The sequence below is a fragment of the Notolabrus celidotus genome, chromosome 6 (assembly GCF_009762535.1).
Source record: "Notolabrus celidotus isolate fNotCel1 chromosome 6, fNotCel1.pri, whole genome shotgun sequence".
Lineage (NCBI taxonomy): Eukaryota > Metazoa > Chordata > Actinopteri > Labriformes > Labridae > Notolabrus > Notolabrus celidotus.
In genome coordinates, this window is record NC_048277.1 from 32153026 (window position 1) to 32176439 (window position 23414).

At 40.6% G+C, this 23414-nt stretch overlaps 2 protein-coding genes across 3 annotated transcripts in view; one reads left to right on the forward strand and one right to left on the reverse strand.

Moving 5' to 3' along the window:
• lrrk2 (leucine-rich repeat kinase 2) overlaps window positions 1-12004 on the forward strand; it is a 44102-nt gene extending 32098 nt beyond the window's left edge. For both annotated transcript variants that reach the window (XM_034685569.1, XM_034685570.1), the window contains exons 41-52: window positions 414-574; window positions 712-882; window positions 1094-1194; window positions 1366-1578; window positions 1705-1898; window positions 2777-2849; window positions 2935-3125; window positions 3598-3750; window positions 6179-6405; window positions 8704-8772; window positions 8862-9002; window positions 11364-12004. In XM_034685569.1, coding sequence (XP_034541460.1) covers window positions 414-574; window positions 712-882; window positions 1094-1194; window positions 1366-1578; window positions 1705-1898; window positions 2777-2849; window positions 2935-3125; window positions 3598-3750; window positions 6179-6405; window positions 8704-8772; window positions 8862-8986 — 1678 coding nt within the window. In that variant the 3' untranslated portion in view covers window positions 8987-9002; window positions 11364-12004. The remainder of the gene's footprint in view (window positions 1-413; window positions 575-711; window positions 883-1093; window positions 1195-1365; window positions 1579-1704; window positions 1899-2776; window positions 2850-2934; window positions 3126-3597; window positions 3751-6178; window positions 6406-8703; window positions 8773-8861; window positions 9003-11363) is intronic.
• Window positions 12005-12199: 195 nt separating this feature from the next.
• Window positions 12200-23414, reverse strand: part of slc6a15 (solute carrier family 6 member 15) — a 28188-nt gene continuing 16973 nt past the window's right edge. Inside the window, exons 7-12 of the mRNA XM_034685572.1 lie at window positions 20635-20876; window positions 18425-18623; window positions 17869-18061; window positions 17084-17243; window positions 15479-15641; window positions 12200-13546 (exon numbers count right to left, since the gene is read on the reverse strand). Coding sequence (XP_034541463.1) covers window positions 13166-13546; window positions 15479-15641; window positions 17084-17243; window positions 17869-18061; window positions 18425-18623; window positions 20635-20876 — 1338 coding nt within the window. The 3' untranslated portion in view covers window positions 12200-13165. The remainder of the gene's footprint in view (window positions 13547-15478; window positions 15642-17083; window positions 17244-17868; window positions 18062-18424; window positions 18624-20634; window positions 20877-23414) is intronic.

Consider the following 23414-nt stretch of genomic DNA (forward strand, 5'->3'; position numbering starts at 1 on the left):
GTGTGCATCTTTGGGAGAGTTAGATGATCATACCCTTTGTTTTGGAATGGGTTATAACAATTTTGGTGGTCAGAGCAACTGTTAATATGTTATATGATCCTAATATTGTTGAATAAATGTAATCATATCCCAATAATCATATCTTTCATATACTCTTCTTTCTGTCAGTGTATCTCAGTAAACAGGTAACAGGTTTAGATACTTTCATTGCATGTATTACAGGGAAATGGTACCAACATATTCACATGTTTTCAACTCGCTATAAGTTCCTCTGCTGCTTCATCACTCTGTCTGGTGTCTCCTTTGTCCACGCTGTCACTTCTGTGTAATGTTTATGCAGCCTAGAAAAAAGTAGCATTTATGAATCTAGATTATAAAATGCTAAGATGAAATTGTTTGATCGGTGTGATCAGGTACCTCCACTCAGTCATGATCATCTATCGGGATCTCAAGCCCCACAATGTCCTCCTCTTCAACCTGAAGACCGACTCTGAGATCATCGCCAAGATCACAGACTACGGCATCGCTCAGTACTGCTGCAGCATGGGAGTGAGGAGCTCAGAGGGCACACCGGGTTAGACTTCACACCTCCTAAAACCTCCTTTAATCAGTTCTATCACTTACCTAACATCTGCCCAGAATATCTACACAGTCATATCCTTTTGTTCTTTATAGATTAAAGAAAATGATTACTGTATGTGTATCTTTCAGGTTTCCGGGCGCCTGAGGTCGCTCGGGGTAATGTGATTTATAACCAGCAGGCTGATGTGTTCTCATTCGGTCTGCTGCTCTACGACCTGATGACCTGTGGAGAACGGATCTCTGACGGCATGAAGTTCCCCAGTGAGTTTGATGAGGTCGCAGTGCAGGGGAAACTACCAGGTAAAGATTAGTGTCCTTTTTTAAAGTCTTTGTACTTGACTTGACATGACCTACTTTACTTTACTCTAATAATCTTAACTTTACTTTGAAGTATTATGTTTTAATTTACTTTGCTGTAATTTTCTTTATATTAATAACTAGGTTTTAACTCAGACAATGTTTGGGCTAAAAGGTAATTGACCGGCATGCTTTGTTTTTGTCTAACACTTAGATCCAGTGAAACATTACGGCTGCTCTCCATGGCCGGGCTTCCAGGCCCTGATGAAGGACTGTCTGAGGGAAAGCCCCCAGAGTAGACCAACCTCTGCTCAGGTGAGGACCTAACTTTGAAACTTTGTCCAGAAGATGCTGGGGCTTTCATTTTTACTGAAAAAGGAACAGAAGGCAGAGTTTTGCAGAGACAAGCTGCAGAGAAAATCCCAGAGCAGGTAAACACTGTTTCACACACAGTTAAACAGTGTGTGTCCTCTGTTCTGTGTGCAGGTGTTCGACAGGCTGAATTCAGGGGAGATGTTGTGCCTGATGAGGGAGCTGACAGTTCCCCGAGCGTTCAATGCTGAGTGCTTCGCAGTGAGCTCTGACAGCAACGACGGCCTCTCGAGCAGCCACAAAGTCTGGCTGGGTGGAGGCAGCAGCACCCAGAGACTCGGCTCCATCACAGCCGTGGACCTGGACACCAACAAAATCACCACAGAGGTACCAGCAGCACTGTCAGAACCACAGGACTGGATATATGATTGGCTGAACTTTAACTGTCGAGAGAGAAGTAAGCATGTAAATATTCTGCCTCATGTCAACAACGTTGTTCTCTTGCTCCTGCAGGAGATTGACAGCAGTCCAGTCTTGTGTCTTGTGACCGTCCAAATCCCAAATGAAGCCTGTGATTGGCTGGTTGCGGGCACCCAGTGTGGCTCCTTAGTGGTCATCAGCACTCAGGATGCTTCGACTTATCACCCCCTGCAGAGTGTCACAGACGCTGTCACCTCGCTGTACTTCCATGTTCACCCTCGTCGCAAGTAAGTGTGTGTGATAATAAACAGAAGCAGACGTGATACAGAGGGACAGAGTGATCTTGCTGTACTACTGATGAGATGCTGAGTGAAGTAATCAGTCTAAGATTTCCCTGTCTTTGTTCACCTCTTCAGTGCCTTATTTATCTACACCAGTAAACAGTTTTTGGGATGCCCGGTGAAGAGCAGGTGTCGATGGAGGTGTTAGATTAAAATGTAAATCCAAGGTCATGTGAGGATTATGAATACCAGAGATTTGGATAAGCCGAGCAACCGACTGTCTTGACTGACGTTGGCATTTAATCATAGTTAGACTGTCAGTATCACAAGTTGGTGATGGTTTAGTCTGGAACATGAGTACTCCTCTACTCCTAAAGTCTTGTGGTGTTGGTTTGCCTAGCGGTTTAAGTGCAAGCCCCGTATATATGAAGTAGGGCTTTAGTCTTTGCTGCAGCAGTTGCTGGTTCGACTCCAGGCCATGACCCTATGCTGCATCTCTTCCCCCTCTCTGCTCCCCATGTTTCCTGTCGCTCTTTAGCCGTCACATGAACATGCTGAACTGATTCCTGTCTTTCCAGTTCTCACCATTTCCACAAAACATTCTACCGTATTTCCTAAAACCATACGAAATCAGACTCTTTGTTATCCTTTCACTTAAATAAGAACCGACTAGACTCCATTCAGCTCCTCTCCTGCTCAACAGATCAGCTGCCACCTTCATCTCCACACCTTCATGGTCTGATTCTTTATTTTCAGAGGTTGACCTCTTAGATTCTTTGATCTAGATCATCCTAAATGGCCTCTTAGAGTCTCATTGGTATTAAAAAAAAGGAGCTGAAAGATGCGGTAATCTGTTTCTAATATGATGTTTTCATGTCCTTCAGTCAAAGGAAGAATTACCTGTTGGTTGGGACAGCTGATGGCGTCCTCACTATTTATGAAGACTCTGTGCTCAAGGTAAATATCAGATATTGAATCAAAGATCCCGTGATGTGTTCCCATGCTGTGTCCATAGTTCCTTTTCTTGTTGTCTCGTGTCCAGCAGGAGAACGGGCAGCCGGTTAAAACAGTGACCGTGGGAAACGTCAACACGCCCGTCATGTGTCTGGGTCAGTCCGTGCATTCGATGGACAGCAGGTGTGTGTGGGCCGGCTGCGGGACCAAGGTCCTCTCCTTCACCGCCGACTACGACGTCTGCAAGACCATCGACACGAGACCGAACCTCATCTTCCAGTGAGTCTTCATCATGTAGGAATCGAGGGATGGCTTGTAGTTGGAAGTATAGTCAAAGAAGTTCAGACAGAAGAGATTTTTTTGTTTAATTTGATCATTTTTTCATTATTTTCTAAATTTTTATATTTATATTTATTTTTATTGACTTATTTATTTATGTTTTATTTATTTATTATTTTTATTATATTATTTACTAAAGGCTTTTTTTTTTTTTTTTTTTAAGTTTTGTTTGTTTGTTTTTGTTTAATGGACTCAATCTGCTCCTGACCTGAATAATGAGCAGATTTATTTAGTTGCACCTCCTGTTTGAAAAGATGCACACACTTCAGGATCTGTTTTTAAAAAGAAATCCAAAATAATGAATCAATCATAAATCCGTTCACTCAGGAAATATACACCCATGTTGTACAAGTTGAGAGATAAGTTTTGAAGGTATAACAGTGTAGTGTTGTGTACTCGTGCGTCTCTTCAGGCAGCAGCGCTCACTGAGCAGTGAGTCGTGTGTGTCTCGGATGGTTGTGGATAAAAACGTTTACCTGAGCAAAGCCGGGGCAGCGACTGTGGAGGTGTGGGATAAGAGGAGTGAGAGGATGGTGGACTGCATCGACTGTGCTCAGATCATCAGGTACTCACACACACACACACACACACACACACACACACACACACACACACACACACACACACACACACACACACACACACACACACACACACACACACACACACACATACATACAAGTATAAGGGATTGCTTTATTACCATGATTGAGTGACTGATCTGAGTTATTTTGATTCCCTGTCTTTCTTTTCTTTTCTTTTTTTACACATAACATACAAAGATCAACTTAAACAATTCAGACAAGTGATTTTTTTTCTTTTAAAATAAATACAACTGATATATTAGAGAAAATGTACATTAAAGCTGGGGTTGGTATTCTCGGAAAACTAGCATGAATTTGAATGTAGCATTTCCCCAGGACTCCGTCTAACCCCTCCCCTCCTCCCTCAGAGCTCCTCCAAAACGACGCCCCCCCCCCCTGCTCACATGCACGAGCGCCGCTGACTTGCGACCATATGATGGTGACTGATTCAAAACCGGTCCTCACCAAAACATTATCATAGTGAAAGTTAAAAACACAAACAAACATGGCTGCTGTTAGTACTCACAACTGTCATTCTAGCATTATCCAGTTGTACCAGTGACATGATATCAGGAGAAAAGTTATAACACACATATAATACTGTAACAGCTCTACTGTTTGTTAAACGTGTTCAGTGTAGATGTTCTTAATTCCTACAGTGTTGACAGTCAGTGAAGGCATCAGGAGAGGTGTAGAGTGTGTGAGCGGGAGAGAGGAGAGACAAGAGGAGAAGTTCTTCATTCATTCAAACATTGATTGTTGTTTTGTCGGTTGGCGTGATCACGGCCGACAGTGACCGGTTATTAAAACTCAACGTGTTCACGAATCGGCTCGTCATCCCTACAGCGTCCGACAGACGCTACAGTACATCTACATTTCTGTAGGACTTAGTAAATGTCATTCATTCTTCTGCTTGTCAGAGCCCCCGTGGTGAGAGCTTTTTAGACTCTGATCCGGACTACAGTCCTGAGCAAAGCACCTCATCGGGTCAGAGGGGACAGGCCCGAGGTCGAGTGAGAGGGGCAGTAAATAGAGTCAGGGGAAGCAGAGGCAGCAGAGGCAGGGGTCAGGGACTCGGAGTGCACGCCGGGGAAATGGACGCGCAGGAGGCGGGCAGAACGGCAGGAAGGGATTTGAATGGCTTAAAATTTTGGGTCCCAAAAAACGGTGATTGGTTGGTGTTTTCCCAGGTTTACTCCGGCTGTAGATAGCAGCTTTTCTTCGCTCTTTTTTAAGAACACATTATGTATTGATTGCCATCAGGACATAAAGATCATTTTAACCAGTATAACAAAAAGTGTATCTAAATCTGATTACCACCCCCAGCTTTAATGCACCTGAGATCGTCCATAAAATATTGCAAGGTTTTGGAAAGGCTGAAAATACCCCAAACATATGTCACATGAAAACACAAATAAGTAGATAAGTGGATAAATGAGAAAATGAAAAAACAATAACAATATGATTAAATAATAATTGTAATAATTAAAAATAGAAAATAAATAAATAGAAAAGAGAAAAAAGATTATAGTAATAATGATAATATAAATAAAAGGTTAATAATTATTAGATAAATAAAGAAGTACAAAAGGTTAAAAAAAAATAACAATAACAAACAAACAGAAAAATAAAAAGAATAAACACCACATATAATAACCTACAACTAAACCTAGATGACATGTTTCTTAATTCAAGAGTTATGCTCAGCTCAGACTTAATTTTGCATTGACTCATATCATCTGTAGCTGTATTTAAATGTGTTCTAGAGTAAGAATGCTAGCATGTTTTTATAGAGAATAGATAGAATGTACTTTATTAATACCTGAAGGGGGAAATTCAGCATGAATATTTGATTATTTTAAATACTTAAAGACAAATACAGATACAGACAGATAACTTATCAATACATGTGGGTTCCAGGAGGGAGACAAAGATGATAAATGGGACAACCTGACCAAATATTAAAGAATGATCAAATACAAACCCACAGGATGATGTAAAACAGTGGTTGTTGATAGGAAACGCAACAACATAACAAAAGGGTGGAGAGAGCATCAGAGACTTATGGAGGACTTAATTCTTTAACCTCCTCATATTTCAACATCTCAGTCTGTCTGCCAGCATCAGTCTCAACACAGGGAGGTTTCTATTTTAAATGTTAGACATCACAAACAATTTACACAATATTAGATAAGTAACCTTGTAAGGATAGAATCTGTGGCCGATTAAATACAGAAATGTGTAAGTCATCAATTAAAGGTTGAAAAATGTCACACAGTGTCTTACTAATGAATAACCTTTGAAAAGTGCAGAAGCACCATGAACACATCAGTAAGCACACAAGAAAGATGGAGATGTGTGTGTTTTCCATATGACTCAGCTGTGTGTGCCTGACTCCTTCCTCTGCAGACACAGCTCTAGCTGCAGGGGCAGGCAGGGCGGCGAGGCAGAGCTGCCCACTGAGGCGTCTCCCTCCTGGGCCAGAGTCAAGGCCCTGCTGATGCAGAGCGCTGCAACTCTCTGGATTGGCACCAGAGGGGGCCACCTGCTGCTGCTGGAGCTCTCCAAACATCAGACGCTGCAGGTCATCGGCCCCAGCTGCAACTCCATCCGCTGCATCACCTCTGCACTCATAGGTGGGTGCAAAAAATGAGAAATATCTCAAGATTTAAGCATCATTTATTTAAAATGTATATCAATCCAGCATGGTGCCACCTCAACATGACCTCATGATATGGTTTATTTATTTATTTAATTAATTAATTAAAGGGACAGTGCATATTAATGCACATTTCAGGGCTGCCTCAATGTGAATATGCCTAGTGTTGTAGTCAAGACCACATTAACCGAGACCAAGACATGTCCAAGACCAGAGACAGGAGTGCACCGAGACCAAGACAAGCCCAAGACATTTAGGGATCGAGAACGAGTCAAGACCAAGACCAAGACAGGGCAAGACCGAGACAGGACCAAGACCATATAGATCAATGAAAAATCATTATGAGAGGTAGGTAGGTAGGTAGGTAGGTAGGGGTTCTTTCTTATCACAGTAATGACAGGGACACAGAGTGCATCAGTGGTGGTCTGGATTGGCCTTGATATAAAGTATTGAGTTTGTGTAGTCCGAGACCGAGACAAGACATAGTAAAAATGCTTTCAAGTCAAGACCTTAAAAAAAGTGTCTCGAGACCAAGACCGGTCTCGTGTACTACAACACTAAATATGCCAGAGTTAGCCATAAGGCTAATTTTCATCTGTAGTCCCCGGCAGGTCAAAACAGAGTTCATGGAAACAGCAAATCAGGGTAGCATGACAATGAAAACAACAATATATCACAAGAGCACATATAAGTTCTACTAAAGTGCAAGTCAGCGCATTAAAGTGCCATTCCCTTCTGTTTGGTCTCCCCCACAAAACCCTGCACAAACTTCAACTGGTTCAAAATTCAGCCGCCCGTATCATCACACGCACCGCCTCCATCCACCACATCACACCCATCCTGCAACAGCTCCACTGGCTCCCCATCACACACCGGATCAACTACAAAATACTTCTCCTCACCTTCAAATCCATACACAACCTCGCCCCTCCATATCTCTCTGACCTCCTCCATAGTGCCACACCCGTCCGCACCCTCAGATCCTCCTCCTCCATCCACCTCACTGTCCCCCCTGCTCGCCTTGTTACCATGGGGAGCAGAGCCTTCAGCCGCTCTGGAACTCTCTCCCACCTGACTTCCGCAACACTGACTCACTCCCACACTTTAAATCCAAACTCAAAACCTATCTGTTTAAACTGGCTTACTCCATCTGACCACAACTCCTCTGTCCATTCACTTAAAACTTTTTAAATTGTGTTTTATTTACTGTTTGCTATTTAAACTCTGTTTGTTTTTAATATTGTAAGGTACTGTGCCAAGAAAGGCACCTATAAATAAAATGCATTATTATTATTATTATTATTATTAATCAGCATAATGGAGCGATATGTCCGGAGTTGGAGCAACTAAACATGGACCAACATATCAGAATATCACACAAGTGAAAATGCATACAGAATAACACACACACACACACACACACACACACACACACACACACACACGCACACACACAGCAAGAAGAGAGACAGGGAGGGACAGCATTGGATACAGATTAGTGATTACAGACCTGCTGTGTCTTGAGCCATCGTTTAAGACGGGTTGTGAATGTGGAGTAAGTTTGGCATTCCCTTATTGCAACTGGTATTTTGTCCCAGACCTCCCCTCCCTTAACAGACTCGCAGATTGACTAAATGTAGTCCACCTAGAAGGTATCACACGGTCTCCTCTAGTGCAGGCTCTGGTTGCGGTTCTGTCACTAGATTTAAGTTTGGATGGATGTTTCTGAAGTATGATGCAGTGATGGAAACTTTGGTTTGATGGTGTCTCTGTGTGAAGCATGTTGTCTTAATGAAAGTCACGTGAACTTTGGAGCCTCATACATATTCCAAATAATCCCAGTTTGGGTGCACCATTCCTTAAAGTCACATATTAACAAAGGAGTAATGATTTAACCATTACACCCCCAGCTTTGGGTGAGAGGTCCAGAAAGCAGGAGACGTCTTTTCTTTAGATATTTGATGAGTACAAACACTAAGCAGGAAGAGTGTTGAATGAAAAGAAAAGGAAGGAAATGAATGAGTGGAAGAAATCCTTTACATGTGTGAATTTATTTTGTTTTCCATCATAGTGACTCATTCTAACGATGCTTTTATGTGGAGAAATGTGCGAAACAATCCATCATGTTGCTCACAGTTTCCCTGCACATTAAACCATTCTGATTCATTTCCTACATCACTATTTCCTTTTCCTTCTCATCATTTTTACTATTAAACATTCTGTGTCTGAATACACTCAGCATCAAATGGTTCTTTTTCCTTTTTCTCATGAGCAGAAACACTAAACTGGAAGAATGTGGTCCTGATTTTGGGCAGAAGACTCCCACAAGACAGGACTCAGTTTGGTGAGTGTGATGGTTTATTATTTGTCCCACATCTGGCTCTGTTAGTTTCTCCACGTTGGTCTCACACGCAGCTTTGTCTGTGGTCCCAGACGAGGAGTCGGTGCTGATGGTGTGGAACAGCACGCTGCCGATGGAGGTCAAGGACCTGAAAAAACACTGCGAGAAAAGAGAGCAGATCGCTGCCAAGATGAGAGAGCAGCTGCAGCATGTCTGAGTCCACACGCGAGACTGTATGTATAACTGTTTTCATACTTTAATAATACGGCTTTAGTTCCTTTATTGCACTTAGTAATGCTGCAGGAGACATCTCTGCTTATAAACCTGGCAGTTCAATTTGACAAGAGTGTTATCCTGCAGCGCTGTGCGATGTGCCAGAGAGTGCATTAAATTGTGAAATCTTGTGTTGTATAACGGTAAAAAAAACTTGACCTTGAGGGCAGAGCAAGGTTAGTCTGTCAACAATCTTTCTACTTCACTTAATATTTCAGGATAACATTTTTGTTATGTCACCAAGTCACATACTTATCAAGATCACAAATGAACCTCCTTTTCCTCTCATTTTGAATCTGTGTTAATTTATTTCATACTCTGAGTCTCTCCGACTGTTTAAAGAACAAACACAAGTAGGTATTGAATTGTTTTTGACACTTATAGAGAGTTGCTTCATGCAAATCAGTCCCATAGTAATTGTTTCCTCTGGACAGCTTCTTTTTTTTTTTTTTGGATACATGTGAATATCCAAACTGATGTGCAGTATAACTTTTCATGTCTGCACTTTTGCACAGGATTCTTAAGGTTCAAGCATGACAATTTAACATCAGTCTGCACCCAGCTGCTGTCTTTTGGCGTTTCCTTTGCACCATTTTTCTGCATATGTACAATTTATGATTACTTCACTCGCTGCTACAACAGTCTCATTTACCACCTGGGGTTTGATTAATTCATCCATCCATTCATCCATCCATCCATCCATCCATCCATCCATCCATCCATCCATCCATCCATCCATCCATCCATCCATCCATCCATCCATCCATCCATCCATCCATCCATCCATGTAAAATGAATGATGTGGTGCAATTTAAGTGTTTTAAACCTTTGAATATCAGTGCCAATACTACTGTCAGCGTAATGCTGTTATTTTCAATGAAGCTTACTTTTGTCACTTTACTTATCATACCTCTGTCGCTCTTTTATTTTTTTATTTATGTATTTAATTATTTATTTATGTATTTATTCATTTATTAATTAATTTCTTTATTCAAGTTACATTTTTGGACATTTTGCCTTTATTTGAAGGGACAGTTGAAGATAGACAGGAAGTGTGGGGAGCAGAGAGTGAGGGGAGATATGCAGCAGAGGCCGGGAGTCGAACCTGTGACCGCTTAGACGAGGGCTACAGCCTCTGTATATGGGGCCTTTGCTTGAACAGTTTGAACCGCCCCTGCTCTTACATATATATATGTATATATATATATTTTATTTTATTTTATTTTATTTTATTATTATTTATTTTTTTTAGATTATAAGTTATATTTTGGGCTTTTTCCCCTTTATTGTAAAGGACAGCTGAAGAGAGACAGGAAATGTGGGGAGTAGAGAGTGGGGGAACACATGCAGCAAATGGCCTGCAACCTCTGCGAAGAGGACTATAGCCTCTATACACGTGGGGCGCTTAGACTGCTAGGCCACCAGCGCCCCCTTGCTCTCATATTTAAAGGGCAGTCCCCTTGCATTGAACCCTTATTCACTCAAATTTGTATCATACACTTCATGTTTTAATACCGTACATTTACTATTTAAAGCTGCTGTGAGGAACTTTTAGCTTGTATCGATTATGGCGCCCCCTTATGGACAAAGTGATACCTCTTATCTCTTGTCCTGTACATGCAAAATAATTTTCTTCAGACAATAACCTCATCCTGTTGCCTTTTAACATTTAGACTTATCTAACAATGTGATTATTTGCAATGAAAACAGCCAAAAAAGGGTGTTTCTAAAGCGAGGTGTCAATCATCTGTTCTGACACCTACCCCCCTCAGAGCGGTTTCAGACATTAAAATGACAACAGAGAAGGTATCAGTGTTGTTGTAGATGGTCTTGTTTGCTTTTGAGGGTCATAAAGAGGCATCAGTATCAGTTTCAGTCTGTTTCTCAGCCAGTTAAAAACTCCTCATAGTGCCTTTAAGTTATTTTGGGGCAGTTTTGCCTTTATCGTACAGGACAGCAGGAGAGACTCAGGAAATGTGGGTGGCAGAACGGAGGGTTGAGAGATGCAGCAAAGGGTCATGACCTTGACCCTTCGCTGGGACAAGGACTATAGCGTCTGTATTTTGAGCTTATGCTTTAACAACTGAGCCAAGCTGGCATCCCACCTTACTTATATTTGATATTTTTGATCACATATTATTGTGTTCTTCATATTTTGTTCTGTTATTCTGGAACGCACAGCTCCAGTTTCTTTCAGGATTGATTCATTTCTGTCTTTCCTGATACATCCTGATGAGTTATGTTGATAATGGTATTATGAGAAGAGAAATGGTGGCTGTAGTGATGTGGGCCTAACATTTTATTTGATCTATTGTTCACAGACTGTTCATGCAAAAGGGATCACCTCTCCGGTGGATGGATGCATCAGCAGCTCACATTCAGGGGGACGTTTTACCTCGTTTTTCTGACAGCCATATGAACTCTTCTTTTGCACTGACCCTGAAAGACCAAGAACTAGTAAGGGGAGCACATCACAACAGATCAATCAAGACTCTTATTTTGTTTTTGCTGGAAAGATGCACCGTTTTGAATTCACTAAATGAAGACAATCTTTGTAATTTATGAAGACACATTTATGTAAAAGGGACACAGATGGCCTGATTCGTGATATCAGGCCTGAGAGCAATGCAGGTGTTCAGAGAGACCTCTTGACTCCTCGTGAATGTTTGTGTACTTGTAGTTTAAAAGAAAAAACAAACAGAAACTGGAATGAAAGCCAAAGGAACAAAGCTCTTAAATTGTATATTTGATTATTTATTCGTATTTGTGTTTACGTAAGCGCACATTCACTCCACAACTGAACACAGGACTTCTCAAACGCTGCCTGCTTTGTACACAGTTTTTATGTCTTGTGTTTGTGAGATGATTTAATGTTCTGCAATGGATGTTTATTTTGTTGTTAATGAATTCTTTACAAAAAGAAGAAGAAAATGTGTTATTTTTTAAAAAGTAAAATCACTCAAAGAAAAAGTTTCATTTCCACTACATTTGTTTTTACATCACTTTTATTTTCTTTATATTATCTTTAATATTCTTTGTGTAGTGTGTTAATGTGTCCTCATCATTATGGTATGTCTGTGTCTAAAAGTGGGACATTTCTCATGCAAAAAAGGAACAACAGGAAATTTGTAGACAACAAAACAAATGACAAACATGGTTTTCAGGTTCTGGATCGTATTTGATCTTTAATCTGGCGGGAAAAAAAGACATTGCATCTGAAGCCATCTCATGGAAAATATATTTACACGGAGGACTCAGTCCTCACAAACGTTGACAGCACATTAGTAAAAAACAAAGACACAAGAGTTAAGGGTTTGCAGTACCTCTGAACCTTAAAAACATGGTGTTCTGATATCCAAACTATCAAGATAAATATATTTATAATATTTATATTGTATTTACAGAATACCTTAAATATACAACGTCTGTCATGTATTCTATAAACAAATATAAACTACTTAGGCACACTTTAATCGCAGACAATCATGGGAGTGCTTTTCAAAGGTCGTCTTCTGTTTGCACTCAGTTGACCTGAAATCTTGCTTCCTTACACTATCCGGAGTGGCTACACTGCTAATGATCTTAGTACTTGTTGGCCAGCAGTTAGGTTAGTCATAAATTACACAAGTTACCATTTTTACAGCAGGACTGGAGACTGGCATGATTGACACTGCCCACAGACACAGTTACAGTCCCAAACCCCGCCTCTTGATTCCCTCACCCTCTGGTTTTGCTCTCCTCTTTGCAGATGTTTGTTCAAGTAGGCCTGGTGGTGCCTCCACCTTATTGCTTACACCCTTTTCTCTAATCTGCACAAAAGAAGGAGCAAAGACTGGAGGGTGAAGGAGGTAGAGGGAGGGTTTTGGACACAGTCAAGCAAATGAGCAAGGGGTAAGACGAGGATGACGGGTATTCCCACACTTTCTTCTTTTTTTTTTTTTTACTGTCGACTGTCAGCTAAGGTTCAGAGATGACAAATAAGAGAGCAGCTACGATATCTACAAGGAATATACAGTACGAGTGAAATATACATCGATGTAACAGCCAACTAAACGCACGCAGAGGGGGTGGAAGAGGGGAAGGCCAGCCGGTACGGCCGGGCAGGGCTTACTTTTCAGTCAGTCTATAAGTCCGACTCGGGCATGTCCGGCATGTCGGCCATCAGGTAACCAATGCCGTAACGGCCGTTGGGAGCAGTGTCAGCTTCAGGACCGCCTCCGTTGCTCTGCTTGCGGTAGATGCTGTTCCCAGGCATGGGCGAGGGCGCCTCGCTGGGTGACTTGCCGTGGATCAGGCTAGTGTCGTCGTCCTCCCCGGGCCGGGCGCTCTCCTTGATGATGCGGCCCTTCTTGTAGGAGACGGTGGAAAGGCCGCTAGTGTTCTCGTCAATGATGTTGAAGTAGCGCAGGCCGAAGACTACGGGCACAGGCATGATGGCCATCACCACCAGGGAGATGCACATAATGATGCCCCATGGAGGGAAATGCATAAGCTGCTCTTTGGCCTGGAGGAGAAGGAAAACAGTGGTAACTGGTGTTTTTTGCCTTGTGATGATAATCAAGACTTTGAATAGTAGGAATGCAGGCCTTCAAGTGTTTCCAGAACTGAGCAGGGGTTAGCTAGTCCCCTAGGTTGTTATACAACTCATCTTGTGATCAGTTTAGTGAGTCGATGAACAAAAGCCTAAGCCATGAAATGTAAGGAATTTACTGTTAAATGACCCTTTGCTTACTTCCTTGAGGAAATAAGTCACATTTTAAAAGTCAATCCTTTTGTTTTACGTCTTCAGCATGAGTAGTCTCTAACTTTCCTGGAAAAATTCCTTTTCATTTGAAGATTTGTTGCTTTTCATCTATCTAATTTAGTTGAACACAAACGATATGAACACAACAACCTTAAGTTCTTAAACATGTATTTCACACTTTTTTGTGATTGTCATAAGTACAAGTCCATGTACTATTCTTCATTTGATGCCTGCAAATTGATATAAGATTTGAAGACAGGGTTTTAATAATCTTTGTAAACTAAGGCTGGTTTTAAATGCCGACCAGACTAAGGTGATGTATTTCTCCAAGTCCAAGGGGATGGTGAAAAATGACTCTAAGATTTTCACCTCCACAAATGAGGACATCGAATGTGTCCCAACATTTAAATACTTGGGTTTTCTCTTAGATGAAAATCTTTCTTTTAATCGTCATATTGAGAGTCTTACTAAAAAACTGAGGGTGAAGATGGGTTTCTTTTATAGAATCAGATGCTGTTTTTCTTTTACTGCTTGTAAAAAGCTCATTCTAGGAACCTTTTTATCTGTATTGACTATGGTGATGTTCTTTATATGCATGCTTCCTCAGCCTCTCTGAAAAAGTTGGACTCAGTGTACCATGCTGCATTGTGGTTTGTTTCTGGTTTAGGTTTCTGCACACATCACTGTATCTTGTATGAAAAGGTAAGAAGAATGAAGCATTGGTATGTCTTTCTTTATAAGGCCGTACTCCAGGAGCTGCCGTCTTATTTATGCTCTTTATTGACTCCTAAAGCTGTCAGTGGCTGTCATCTTTGTTCCCATGGACAAATTATTTTTATCATTCCTCAGACTCGCTCTGTCTTTGGTAAAAGTGCTTTTAATGTCTTTGCTCCCTCTTCATGGTTTGAACTTCAGGGTCGCCTGAAACTGGATTGTTTAATTCGATTGGAGGATTTTAAAACTAGGATAAAGGATGATCGGATCAGCTTGTGCACATGTTTTAGAGCTTCACACTGCTAATTTATAAATCGATGTAATAGCTACTTGTCACTATATGTTTTGTTTTGTCCTGTTCTAGTTTGTGAAACTTTTTATGCTGCTGTCTTGGCCAGGACTCCCTTGTAGAAGAGACTTTGTATCTCAATGGGACTATTCCTGGTAAAATAAAGGTAAAATAAAAAAATATATATACAATTTTCTGATGTTAAGAGAATCACGGTTGTGGCCCTGATTTCACCGCTTCATTTCAGACTACACGAGTCACACTCCAAAAAAAAACAATGACCAATCACTTTGGAAATCCATGTTTCAGTCCAGATTAGTTCCCCTGCAGGTTGACTGAATCAGCTGCTTTGGAGAGTTGAGAAGTGTTAACCTCACTGGGCAAATTAAGGAGGCTCCTCATCCAGGAGCTTTTAAAGGACCAGCTCCTCTTGATGTCATCAAGAAGGTGCTTGAATAGTCTCAATGCTAGACCCCACAACCTATTGTTTGTTTAAAGGATGAAGACGTATTAATATTTGTTTTTCTGTGGAAATGTTGCCCTTTCTCCCCATTTTTAGACCCTGCATCATCACTTTGATCCCTTTAAGTTGCTTTGTACTTGTTCCAGGTTTTGTACCAAGTGGGAGAACTTCCACCCCCTCATTGAACGCTTATCCCAAGAGAGACGAGCCATAGACGTTTACTCACCTCTTCCTGTATCCAGGCACTGTAACTGGGGGGCGTCATGATCAGCTGGACGAAGCTGGAGCCCAGGAGGAGCAGCAGCAGGATGGGCGTGATGTACTTCCACATGTAGTAGTAGAAACGGAATGGAGTAAAGCCCAGCATGTCCTTCAGGTCTTCAAAGAATCTGAGGGGAGTGGCGGCGAGGCAAAGGGGGGGAAGAACACAGAGCAACACAGCGAGAGGTGAGATCAGATGTTTGTGGTGAGGTATTCACAATTGTTTCATAATTCTTTTAACCCTCATAGCCTTTGTATGCTATTCATACGGCTTTCATTTAAATTATGTCATAACAAGAGACAGAATCAATGGTTCCCAAAATAGTGGCCTTCAGAAACAGGGATCACAGTGTGTGTTGTGTGCGGTGTGAAAGTTAATACATTTGCCACAAGAGCAGACACAGCAAGAACATGTCAAGTTAAGAAAAACATATACATTTAACATAAATTAACAATCAAAGGATGCAGACTTATAAAGATTTACTTTTGTTAAATTTTTAGATGACCAAACACTTTTTATTAGTTTGACTGAATATTTTGTAGATTTGATTTGATAAACATTCTTTTGCTAAATAGATAGTTTAAACCTAATCTGCCTCAAATTGTAAGACTCATCTGTGAAGTATTATACACTTTTTTTTGTTTTTAAGCACTAGTAACAATACTTTTAACATTTACTAATACGCAGATGATACTGCACTGTACTTGATCATCAGTCCCATGTCATAGATACAGTTCTGCTTTGTCTTTGTGCTACCACAAATAATTAAAAATGTCTCAAAAGTTGATCAAGATGCACCTTACTTACATACATATCAATACAATAAATTCAAGCAAATGTCTCTACAAAAGTCAGACCCTAAGCATGAGATATTGTAAACTTTAATCTTATTTATATGCCTCAAATTATGAATTATTCAAGGAAAAAGTTTCTCTATATGCAGATGATACTGTGATGTACCCGCCTATAAATCCCTAACCACAACAATTGTCACCATTAAAGAGTTAAACTCATGTGAGAGGTTTTTTATTATGTAACAAGTAATGATTAAATCTTAAAAGTTGGCCAAGATACAGATGATACTGAGGTTTACTTCATTATGATCTCATATAAATTTGAAAAAATATGAATTTCCCTTAGGGATTAATAAAGTACATTCTATTCTATATGATAAGTATGATGCACTTTTACTCTGTTTTAATGCCTCAAATACAAGAGAAATGTATAAATATGAAATGAAAACTCTGTGTATGTACTGATTCTGTAAAACCAAAGAAACTGTCACAATTAAAGTAGCAAGTCTGTCTCTACCAGTGTGAGAAGTGTAATAAACTATGGTGTTGATTTTATGCTTCAAATAGAGAATCATCCATTAAAAGTCTGTCTCTACGCAGACGATACAGCATTGTATTTATCTCCAGTACATTCATAAGCCAAGGAAATGACTACCATTAAAGCATTTGACCAAAACTATGTGATTGTACAATAAACATACACTTTTTTTAATGCTCCAAATAATAAATAATTCATAAGAAATGAATCAATAAGCATGGTGTGTGGTGTACTTACTTATCAATCCCATAGACCCAAGCTACGGCCACATTCTCCAGTACAACCACTATGAGCAGAGGCAAAGTAGCTGAGTAGTCGTCGAACATGGCCACATAGTAGTTCCCTGAGCGCTGGACAAACAGGAGACCAATGGAGAAGGCCAACACGCAGCATCCCACTGCAGGAGAGGAGCAGGTCAGTTACTGTGCACACTGATAGATGTGTTAGAGTATCAAACTAAAAGTACATATTCCAAATTTGTCCTGACATAATGACATAAAAACATAATAAATGAACATATTTCCCATCAAAAGAATATTAAATTATGCTAACTCTTAGGTTCATGTATCTGCTTGATGGTGCATTATGAAATACAAGTATAATGTGCTGTTAATTCTTTGTAAAACTCTAGCTATGAAAATATTTCCATTACTTTTATTACATAATCCATGATGTCTGGATAAGTTGCAGTGCTTTGTTGCAGTTTCCTATTCCCTAATAGAATTACTTCACATTTCAAAGACATCCACAGGATTTGTGCTGGACAAAGATAACCTCATTGTTCACTGCAAGCAAAGTCTACATATCACATTTTGCAATCCTGCATCCGCCCACTTTTGCAAGATATGTTACCAATACTGCCTCCGTCTATCTGCACCCACAGAATTAGTTTGGATCTATATGTACCCAAGTCTTTTACATAATACCTTCAGATTGCACACTTTGGGAAAACAGATGTATGGCTTGATATATCACACTTAACTTTTGCTTTACAAGATTAAAATATTAGACGTCTCTCAAACCTGTTAGAAATTCCTTGCGGACTTTGAAAGTGTCTATCAGCGGAGTGAGGATGCCCTCTATGGTGCCGAACATGCTACCCAGGCCGAGGTTAACCAGCATGAGGAAGAACATGACCGACCAGAAGGGTGAGGCTGGGAAGTGGGTCATGGCCTCCGTGAAGGCAATAAAAGCCAGACCTGTGCCTTGCACCGCCTGTTAGAGAGAGAAGAGAGGTTACAAACTAGTAGCATGGGGCTTCATTCAACCCTGAATTAGTCGGCTGTTATTTGAAATAGGCCTCTTTCAGGGATTTGTGATTCTTCGTTTTCTAATTACCCTGTTTTTTAAGTATCTTGATAACTCAATAGACTCATCTGTTTTACATTAAGAGCCTCTCAGCTGTTGAGCAGGCGTAATTCCTTCCCTTCCTTTGAGAGATATTTTTGTTGAACGTTAGCAGAAAACGGTGGAACGTACGGGCAGATTAACAACCTTCAGACATAACAGTGTAGCAGGGAGAATGGTAAAACTGTTGTTGCACTGATATGTAAGAGTTGTTTGTTATTTGGTGACTACCTTATTGAGCTCGTCCTCGATGCTGCAGGCATCCAGTCCCAGTTTGGGAAAGTCGCCCTCCTTCACCCTTTTGATGACATCCAACATGTCAGCGTAGTCCTCTTTGCTGATCTGGTTGGGAAGAGTGAGGTTGATGTGATGGGGGATCAGGGTTTCTTCAATGCCATTGCCCAACAACGTCACAATCCTGTTAGTGTTCCTAAAAAAGACAGAAGTTACTGATAGTTAGCAATTGGTGCTAAATGCGGCATGCGAACCATTATTGTACTGCACATGTCATCAATTCTTCTCTACACAATGTTTATAACCAGATGTACAGAAATGCAGACTCTTCATTTTAAGCCATCATAAATAGATTTGAAAAACTTTTACTAGCATGTTTTATTGTTTAAAGCTAGGGATGTAAGGATTAAAATCGATTCATCAAAATTTGTATCTGGATATTAAGTTCAAAGCATGTTTCAATGTGAATCAGCTGACTAAAGGTGTTGCGCACAGCGGAGACGCTCAGCTGGGGGCTGCAGCTGAGTGACAGGTCTCCACGAGCGCTTTTTTTCCCCCCCTGCTGGACTGATTATGACCCGGTTGCTCTCCCAGCTGACACCTGACCACGTTCACATGCTTATTTTTCTCAATAAGAACGAATACACAGAAAACTGGACACTGTGAGTCTGAAATATGGTTCTGTTCAGTTCTCTTGTTGAAGTCTGAGCCTTCACTTTTATGACTGTATGTCCACAGAGATTATGAGCCTGCTCCACACGTTGATATTCAGTGTGTTTAACATTTTGAACACCTCAATACAATCCGTAGCTATTTAATACCGTCAGTTATATATATTGTGTTGTGAAGGAAAATTTGATTTAGGGGAAAAAAACGCATTTGGCATTATTTTTATTTTTTAAAGTTATATTTTTGGCCTTTTTGCTTTTATTTTATAGGACAGCTGAAGAGAGACAGGAAATGTGGGGAGTAGAGAGTGGGGGAGGACATGCAGGAAATGGTTGGGAATCGAACCGGCGACCCCCGCAACGAGAACTGTAGCCTCTGTATGTGGGGCACTTGGACCGCTAGGCTGCCAGCGCCCCTTGGCATTATTTTTGATATGGAAAAGTTTTGTTTTTTTAATGATTTAACAATAATCGATCAAAGGAGAATACTTGAAATTTACATCCCTCATTTAAAGAGATTTACCTTATTTTGTTTTAATATTTACCACTTTCATTTGGGAATTGTTCGCTGTCCATTTCTCTATAACTGTTCTGAAATTTTCCAACAAGGTATTTTTGTATGATGATTTTAGTTTTTTTGCAAGGTACAGGACAAAAGTGTGCAGTGGTTTTATTTGAGTTGCAACACACCTTAAAAATGAAAAAGGATTACTTTGTTTACAAAGAAGTATAAGAGAAAAAATATATATTGCAAGGTCCATATCTGAGAATTGAAATAAAATAATAGTTATCTAAATTTTGAGTTTAATCCAGTTTTCTTTAACATCGTCAGAGAATCGTGAGTGAATCGTATCGTGAACCAAAAATCAGGATTTGAATCGAATCTTGGGTTGAGTGTATCCTTACATCCCTGTTTAAAGCTAGTTTACTAATTAAGCTAATGTCAGCTCTGTGAGGTGTTTCAGAAGGCTGATATCTCCTGATGACTCGAGTGAGACAGACAATCTTTAAGGGGATTTTTTTACTCAAATTTTAACTCTAAAAACTATTTATAATTGCTTTTATAGGAGATTTGCTCCTTGGTCTTCTACTGTAGATAGAAAGCTAGTAAGAAGGGCATGTAACAAAAAAAAAAACTTTTTGTCAGCACAGATAAAAACAGGTTGAATTCATTATTTATCCCCTTTAAATACTCAGATGTTGAGTATTACCTTGCTCTACTTGTGGCCTTGCCTTTGCGATTATTTTGGGAGGTCTGGGTTTGGGGAATTGAGCTTTATGCAGCACAGTTGTTTAGAGAAAGCTTGCCCAGAGACATAAAGATAGATAAACCACATTGTTCCTGTCATAGCTTCTGTTACCAACGTAGGACAAATAAAATTCTACAGAAACATCTCACTCTCTAAAAAAAGGACACAAGCAAGTTTTGACAAATCTTGCTACTTTAACACCTCACCCTCCTGATCTGCTCTTTGATAGCCTACAGGAAACTCAGCTGCTCTCTAAAAATACTCAAGGTGAGGGGACGCTTGTACTCACAGAGCGACACACTTGCTGATCATGATGTTGGCTTTGAAGCCCAGAACAGCAAACACCACCAGGGTGGCCAGCACAGAGGTGAAGAAGTTGATAAAAGACACCAAGACGGCGTCGAAGTGGCAGTTGTTGTCCCGCTTGTTGTAGCTGGAGAAGGCGATGACGCCGCCGAAGCCGAGGCCTAGGGCGAAGAAGACCTGTGTGGCAGCTTCCCGCCAAACCTTCGGCTCCAACATGATCCCCAACTGAAAGAAGACACAGATAGAGTTGGCTTAGTTTGGTGACACAGGAAACAGTTAAGGACATTACTGAGAGTTATGCGAGTACAGCCGCAGATCTCTTGCACGTAACTTTGTAGCTGTAAGTAATCCCATAAACTATTACAGATTTTATGAGCTTTAAAAAATTCATTTGGGGATAACGTAGGCTCTGCTGTTATTGATAGTGGGCTGTATCTTTTTTCTAGGTTTAAAGCTAAAGTCTTTCTGTGTATGGTACTTCACAAGGCTGCATGAAACATTGTGTCAAGAGGACAGTAAAAGGATTCAAGGATTCAAAGTTTTTTATTGTCATACCAACACAAGCTGTCGCAGGAGATGGAACGAAACTTTGATTATCAGGTCCCATATAAAGCCACAATAAAAGGACAAAAGAAGACAAGCAAGAGTATTTAGACTGCAAGGAGCAGCATACCTAAACAATAATACATGTAAAATTATAAATATAAATATTGTGTGTATGTGAGGAATAGACTGATTTGAGTTTGGTATGTAATAGTGCAGGTGTAAGTAAAGCTCAAAGTTAAAAGGTTCTGAAGTTTCAACAATCTTCATGACTCTGTATCTTTAAGGTTATTTTATGGATGATTGTTACTCAGCTGTGTTGAATACTCGATTCTGATTGGTCAAAACCCCATAACAATGGCGATTAAAGCTCAACAACAAAAGGGAATCAAGGGACAACCTGATTTGATGTCAGTGTCATATCAGAAGTCCAGCAAATTTCACCTCTGACGGCAAAGACGTTAGATTCAGTTAGCACTCTATATGGGTTAACACTGTGGTACAGATGTAAGTTTCCGTCTCAGGCTGGTCTCGGTTGTCAGGAAATATTGACAGTTACCGGGCACAGATGTGAAAGTCAATTCATCTCGCAAGTAGGCCAATAAGAATCTGATGCATGGGAAGTGTTACTGTCTTTATGTCTTTAGTTTTCAGCCCAGTAATCAAATGGATCATGTATAGTGAGCAAGAAGTTATGCAAGTTAGAGAGTGCCTAACACGGGACTCCCACCTCTCAGATCCACTGCGATCCTGCTCCGTGCTTTGGAGTAGGACCACCGGAGAGCTGGAGTCATGTGGCCGAGGTTTTCTTGCAGTAATCACTGAATCAAGGATGATCCTCCTCCTCACTTTATCCTTATTGTCTTTCTGGTCCTCTGAAAACCTCTGACCTGTTGACTCCAGGCCTGGCTCCGCTCATCATGACGGTTTGTTGTCGTAGTTAAGTGAAATATGATCTGGTGATAACACAGAGTGTTTTATTCTGAAAATACTGGATTGTTTTCATTTTGTTTGGTTGCCTGACTTCCTGTCCCGCTCCATCTGCTCTGTTGAGATTGATGCGTTGTGCATCCGGCAAAAATAGAAGCCTTGCGCATCTGATCCATTGCATTCCGACCTGAGGGATCAGAGACGCAACAGAGTGTATCCAGTGGAAGTTAACACATTGACTAGAATAGAAACCTACCAGGTCGGAGACGGACCGGGTACGGAGATGGTGGAATTTGGCCGTATAGGGTTCTGCTCACCATGTCAGGATTCTAGTTTGCATAACGTTCAATTACATATCAAACAATCTGTGATATCAGTCAACATTCCTCATCCTGTTCAATATTTTAGGATTATTTCATTAGAAGATCAAAAAAACATTCTAACATTTATCTCTGTCTGTATCTTGCAGATTCTTATTCTACCATCTTCCCAAATGACAGCTGGCATCTTGACAGCTTCCTCGTGATGGTTTTCTGTTGCAGCGATCTCAAACAAAGCAGCACACACACACACACACATGCACGCACGCATGCACACACAGACTCGCACACACACTCACACGCAGCAGGACTTTGATGTTTGCAGGTAACACACGGAGAAAGACGGTGACAGAACGCGTCCCTTTGAAGTCTTAAGACGTCAACCGTGGAGGCTGAGCTGCAGACACATGATCCAGACAGACGGTCAGACTGAGCCGTGAGTGAACGTCTTCCTCGGCTGGTTGGTTACATAAAGCCTCAGTAACTCCTGCAGTTTCCATGGCGACATGATTCCTGCAGCCTTATGTGTCATTGGCTGGTTACCGCTAAGGAGTCAGCCAATCACGGTGCGGATTCAATTTTTGAGTTCAGAGTCAGTTCACCTTTTTTTTTTTTTTTACAACAGTCTGTGAATTCAATTTAACTGAGGCTGGATGGTGATGCACAAAGGCTGGATGTGTACTCCTAATGTTTAACTTATGAAGACTGTTGGAAAGTAGTCACACAATAAAACACACTATTTAGGAATAGGACACACTTGGCCTTATAGAAGTCTTATAGAACAAAGGAACTCTCTTAATCAGTCACAAGGAGACAATATCTTTTTGTGTTAAATGTCACTGCAAACAACTTTCTCCCCCGTGGTTTCACTTCACGCCAAACACCTCTCTATTTCCTCTCTAACCTATCACCCTTGTCTATTCATCTCTTCTGTACTTAAGCATCAACACTTAAAAGAAAAACAATGGTT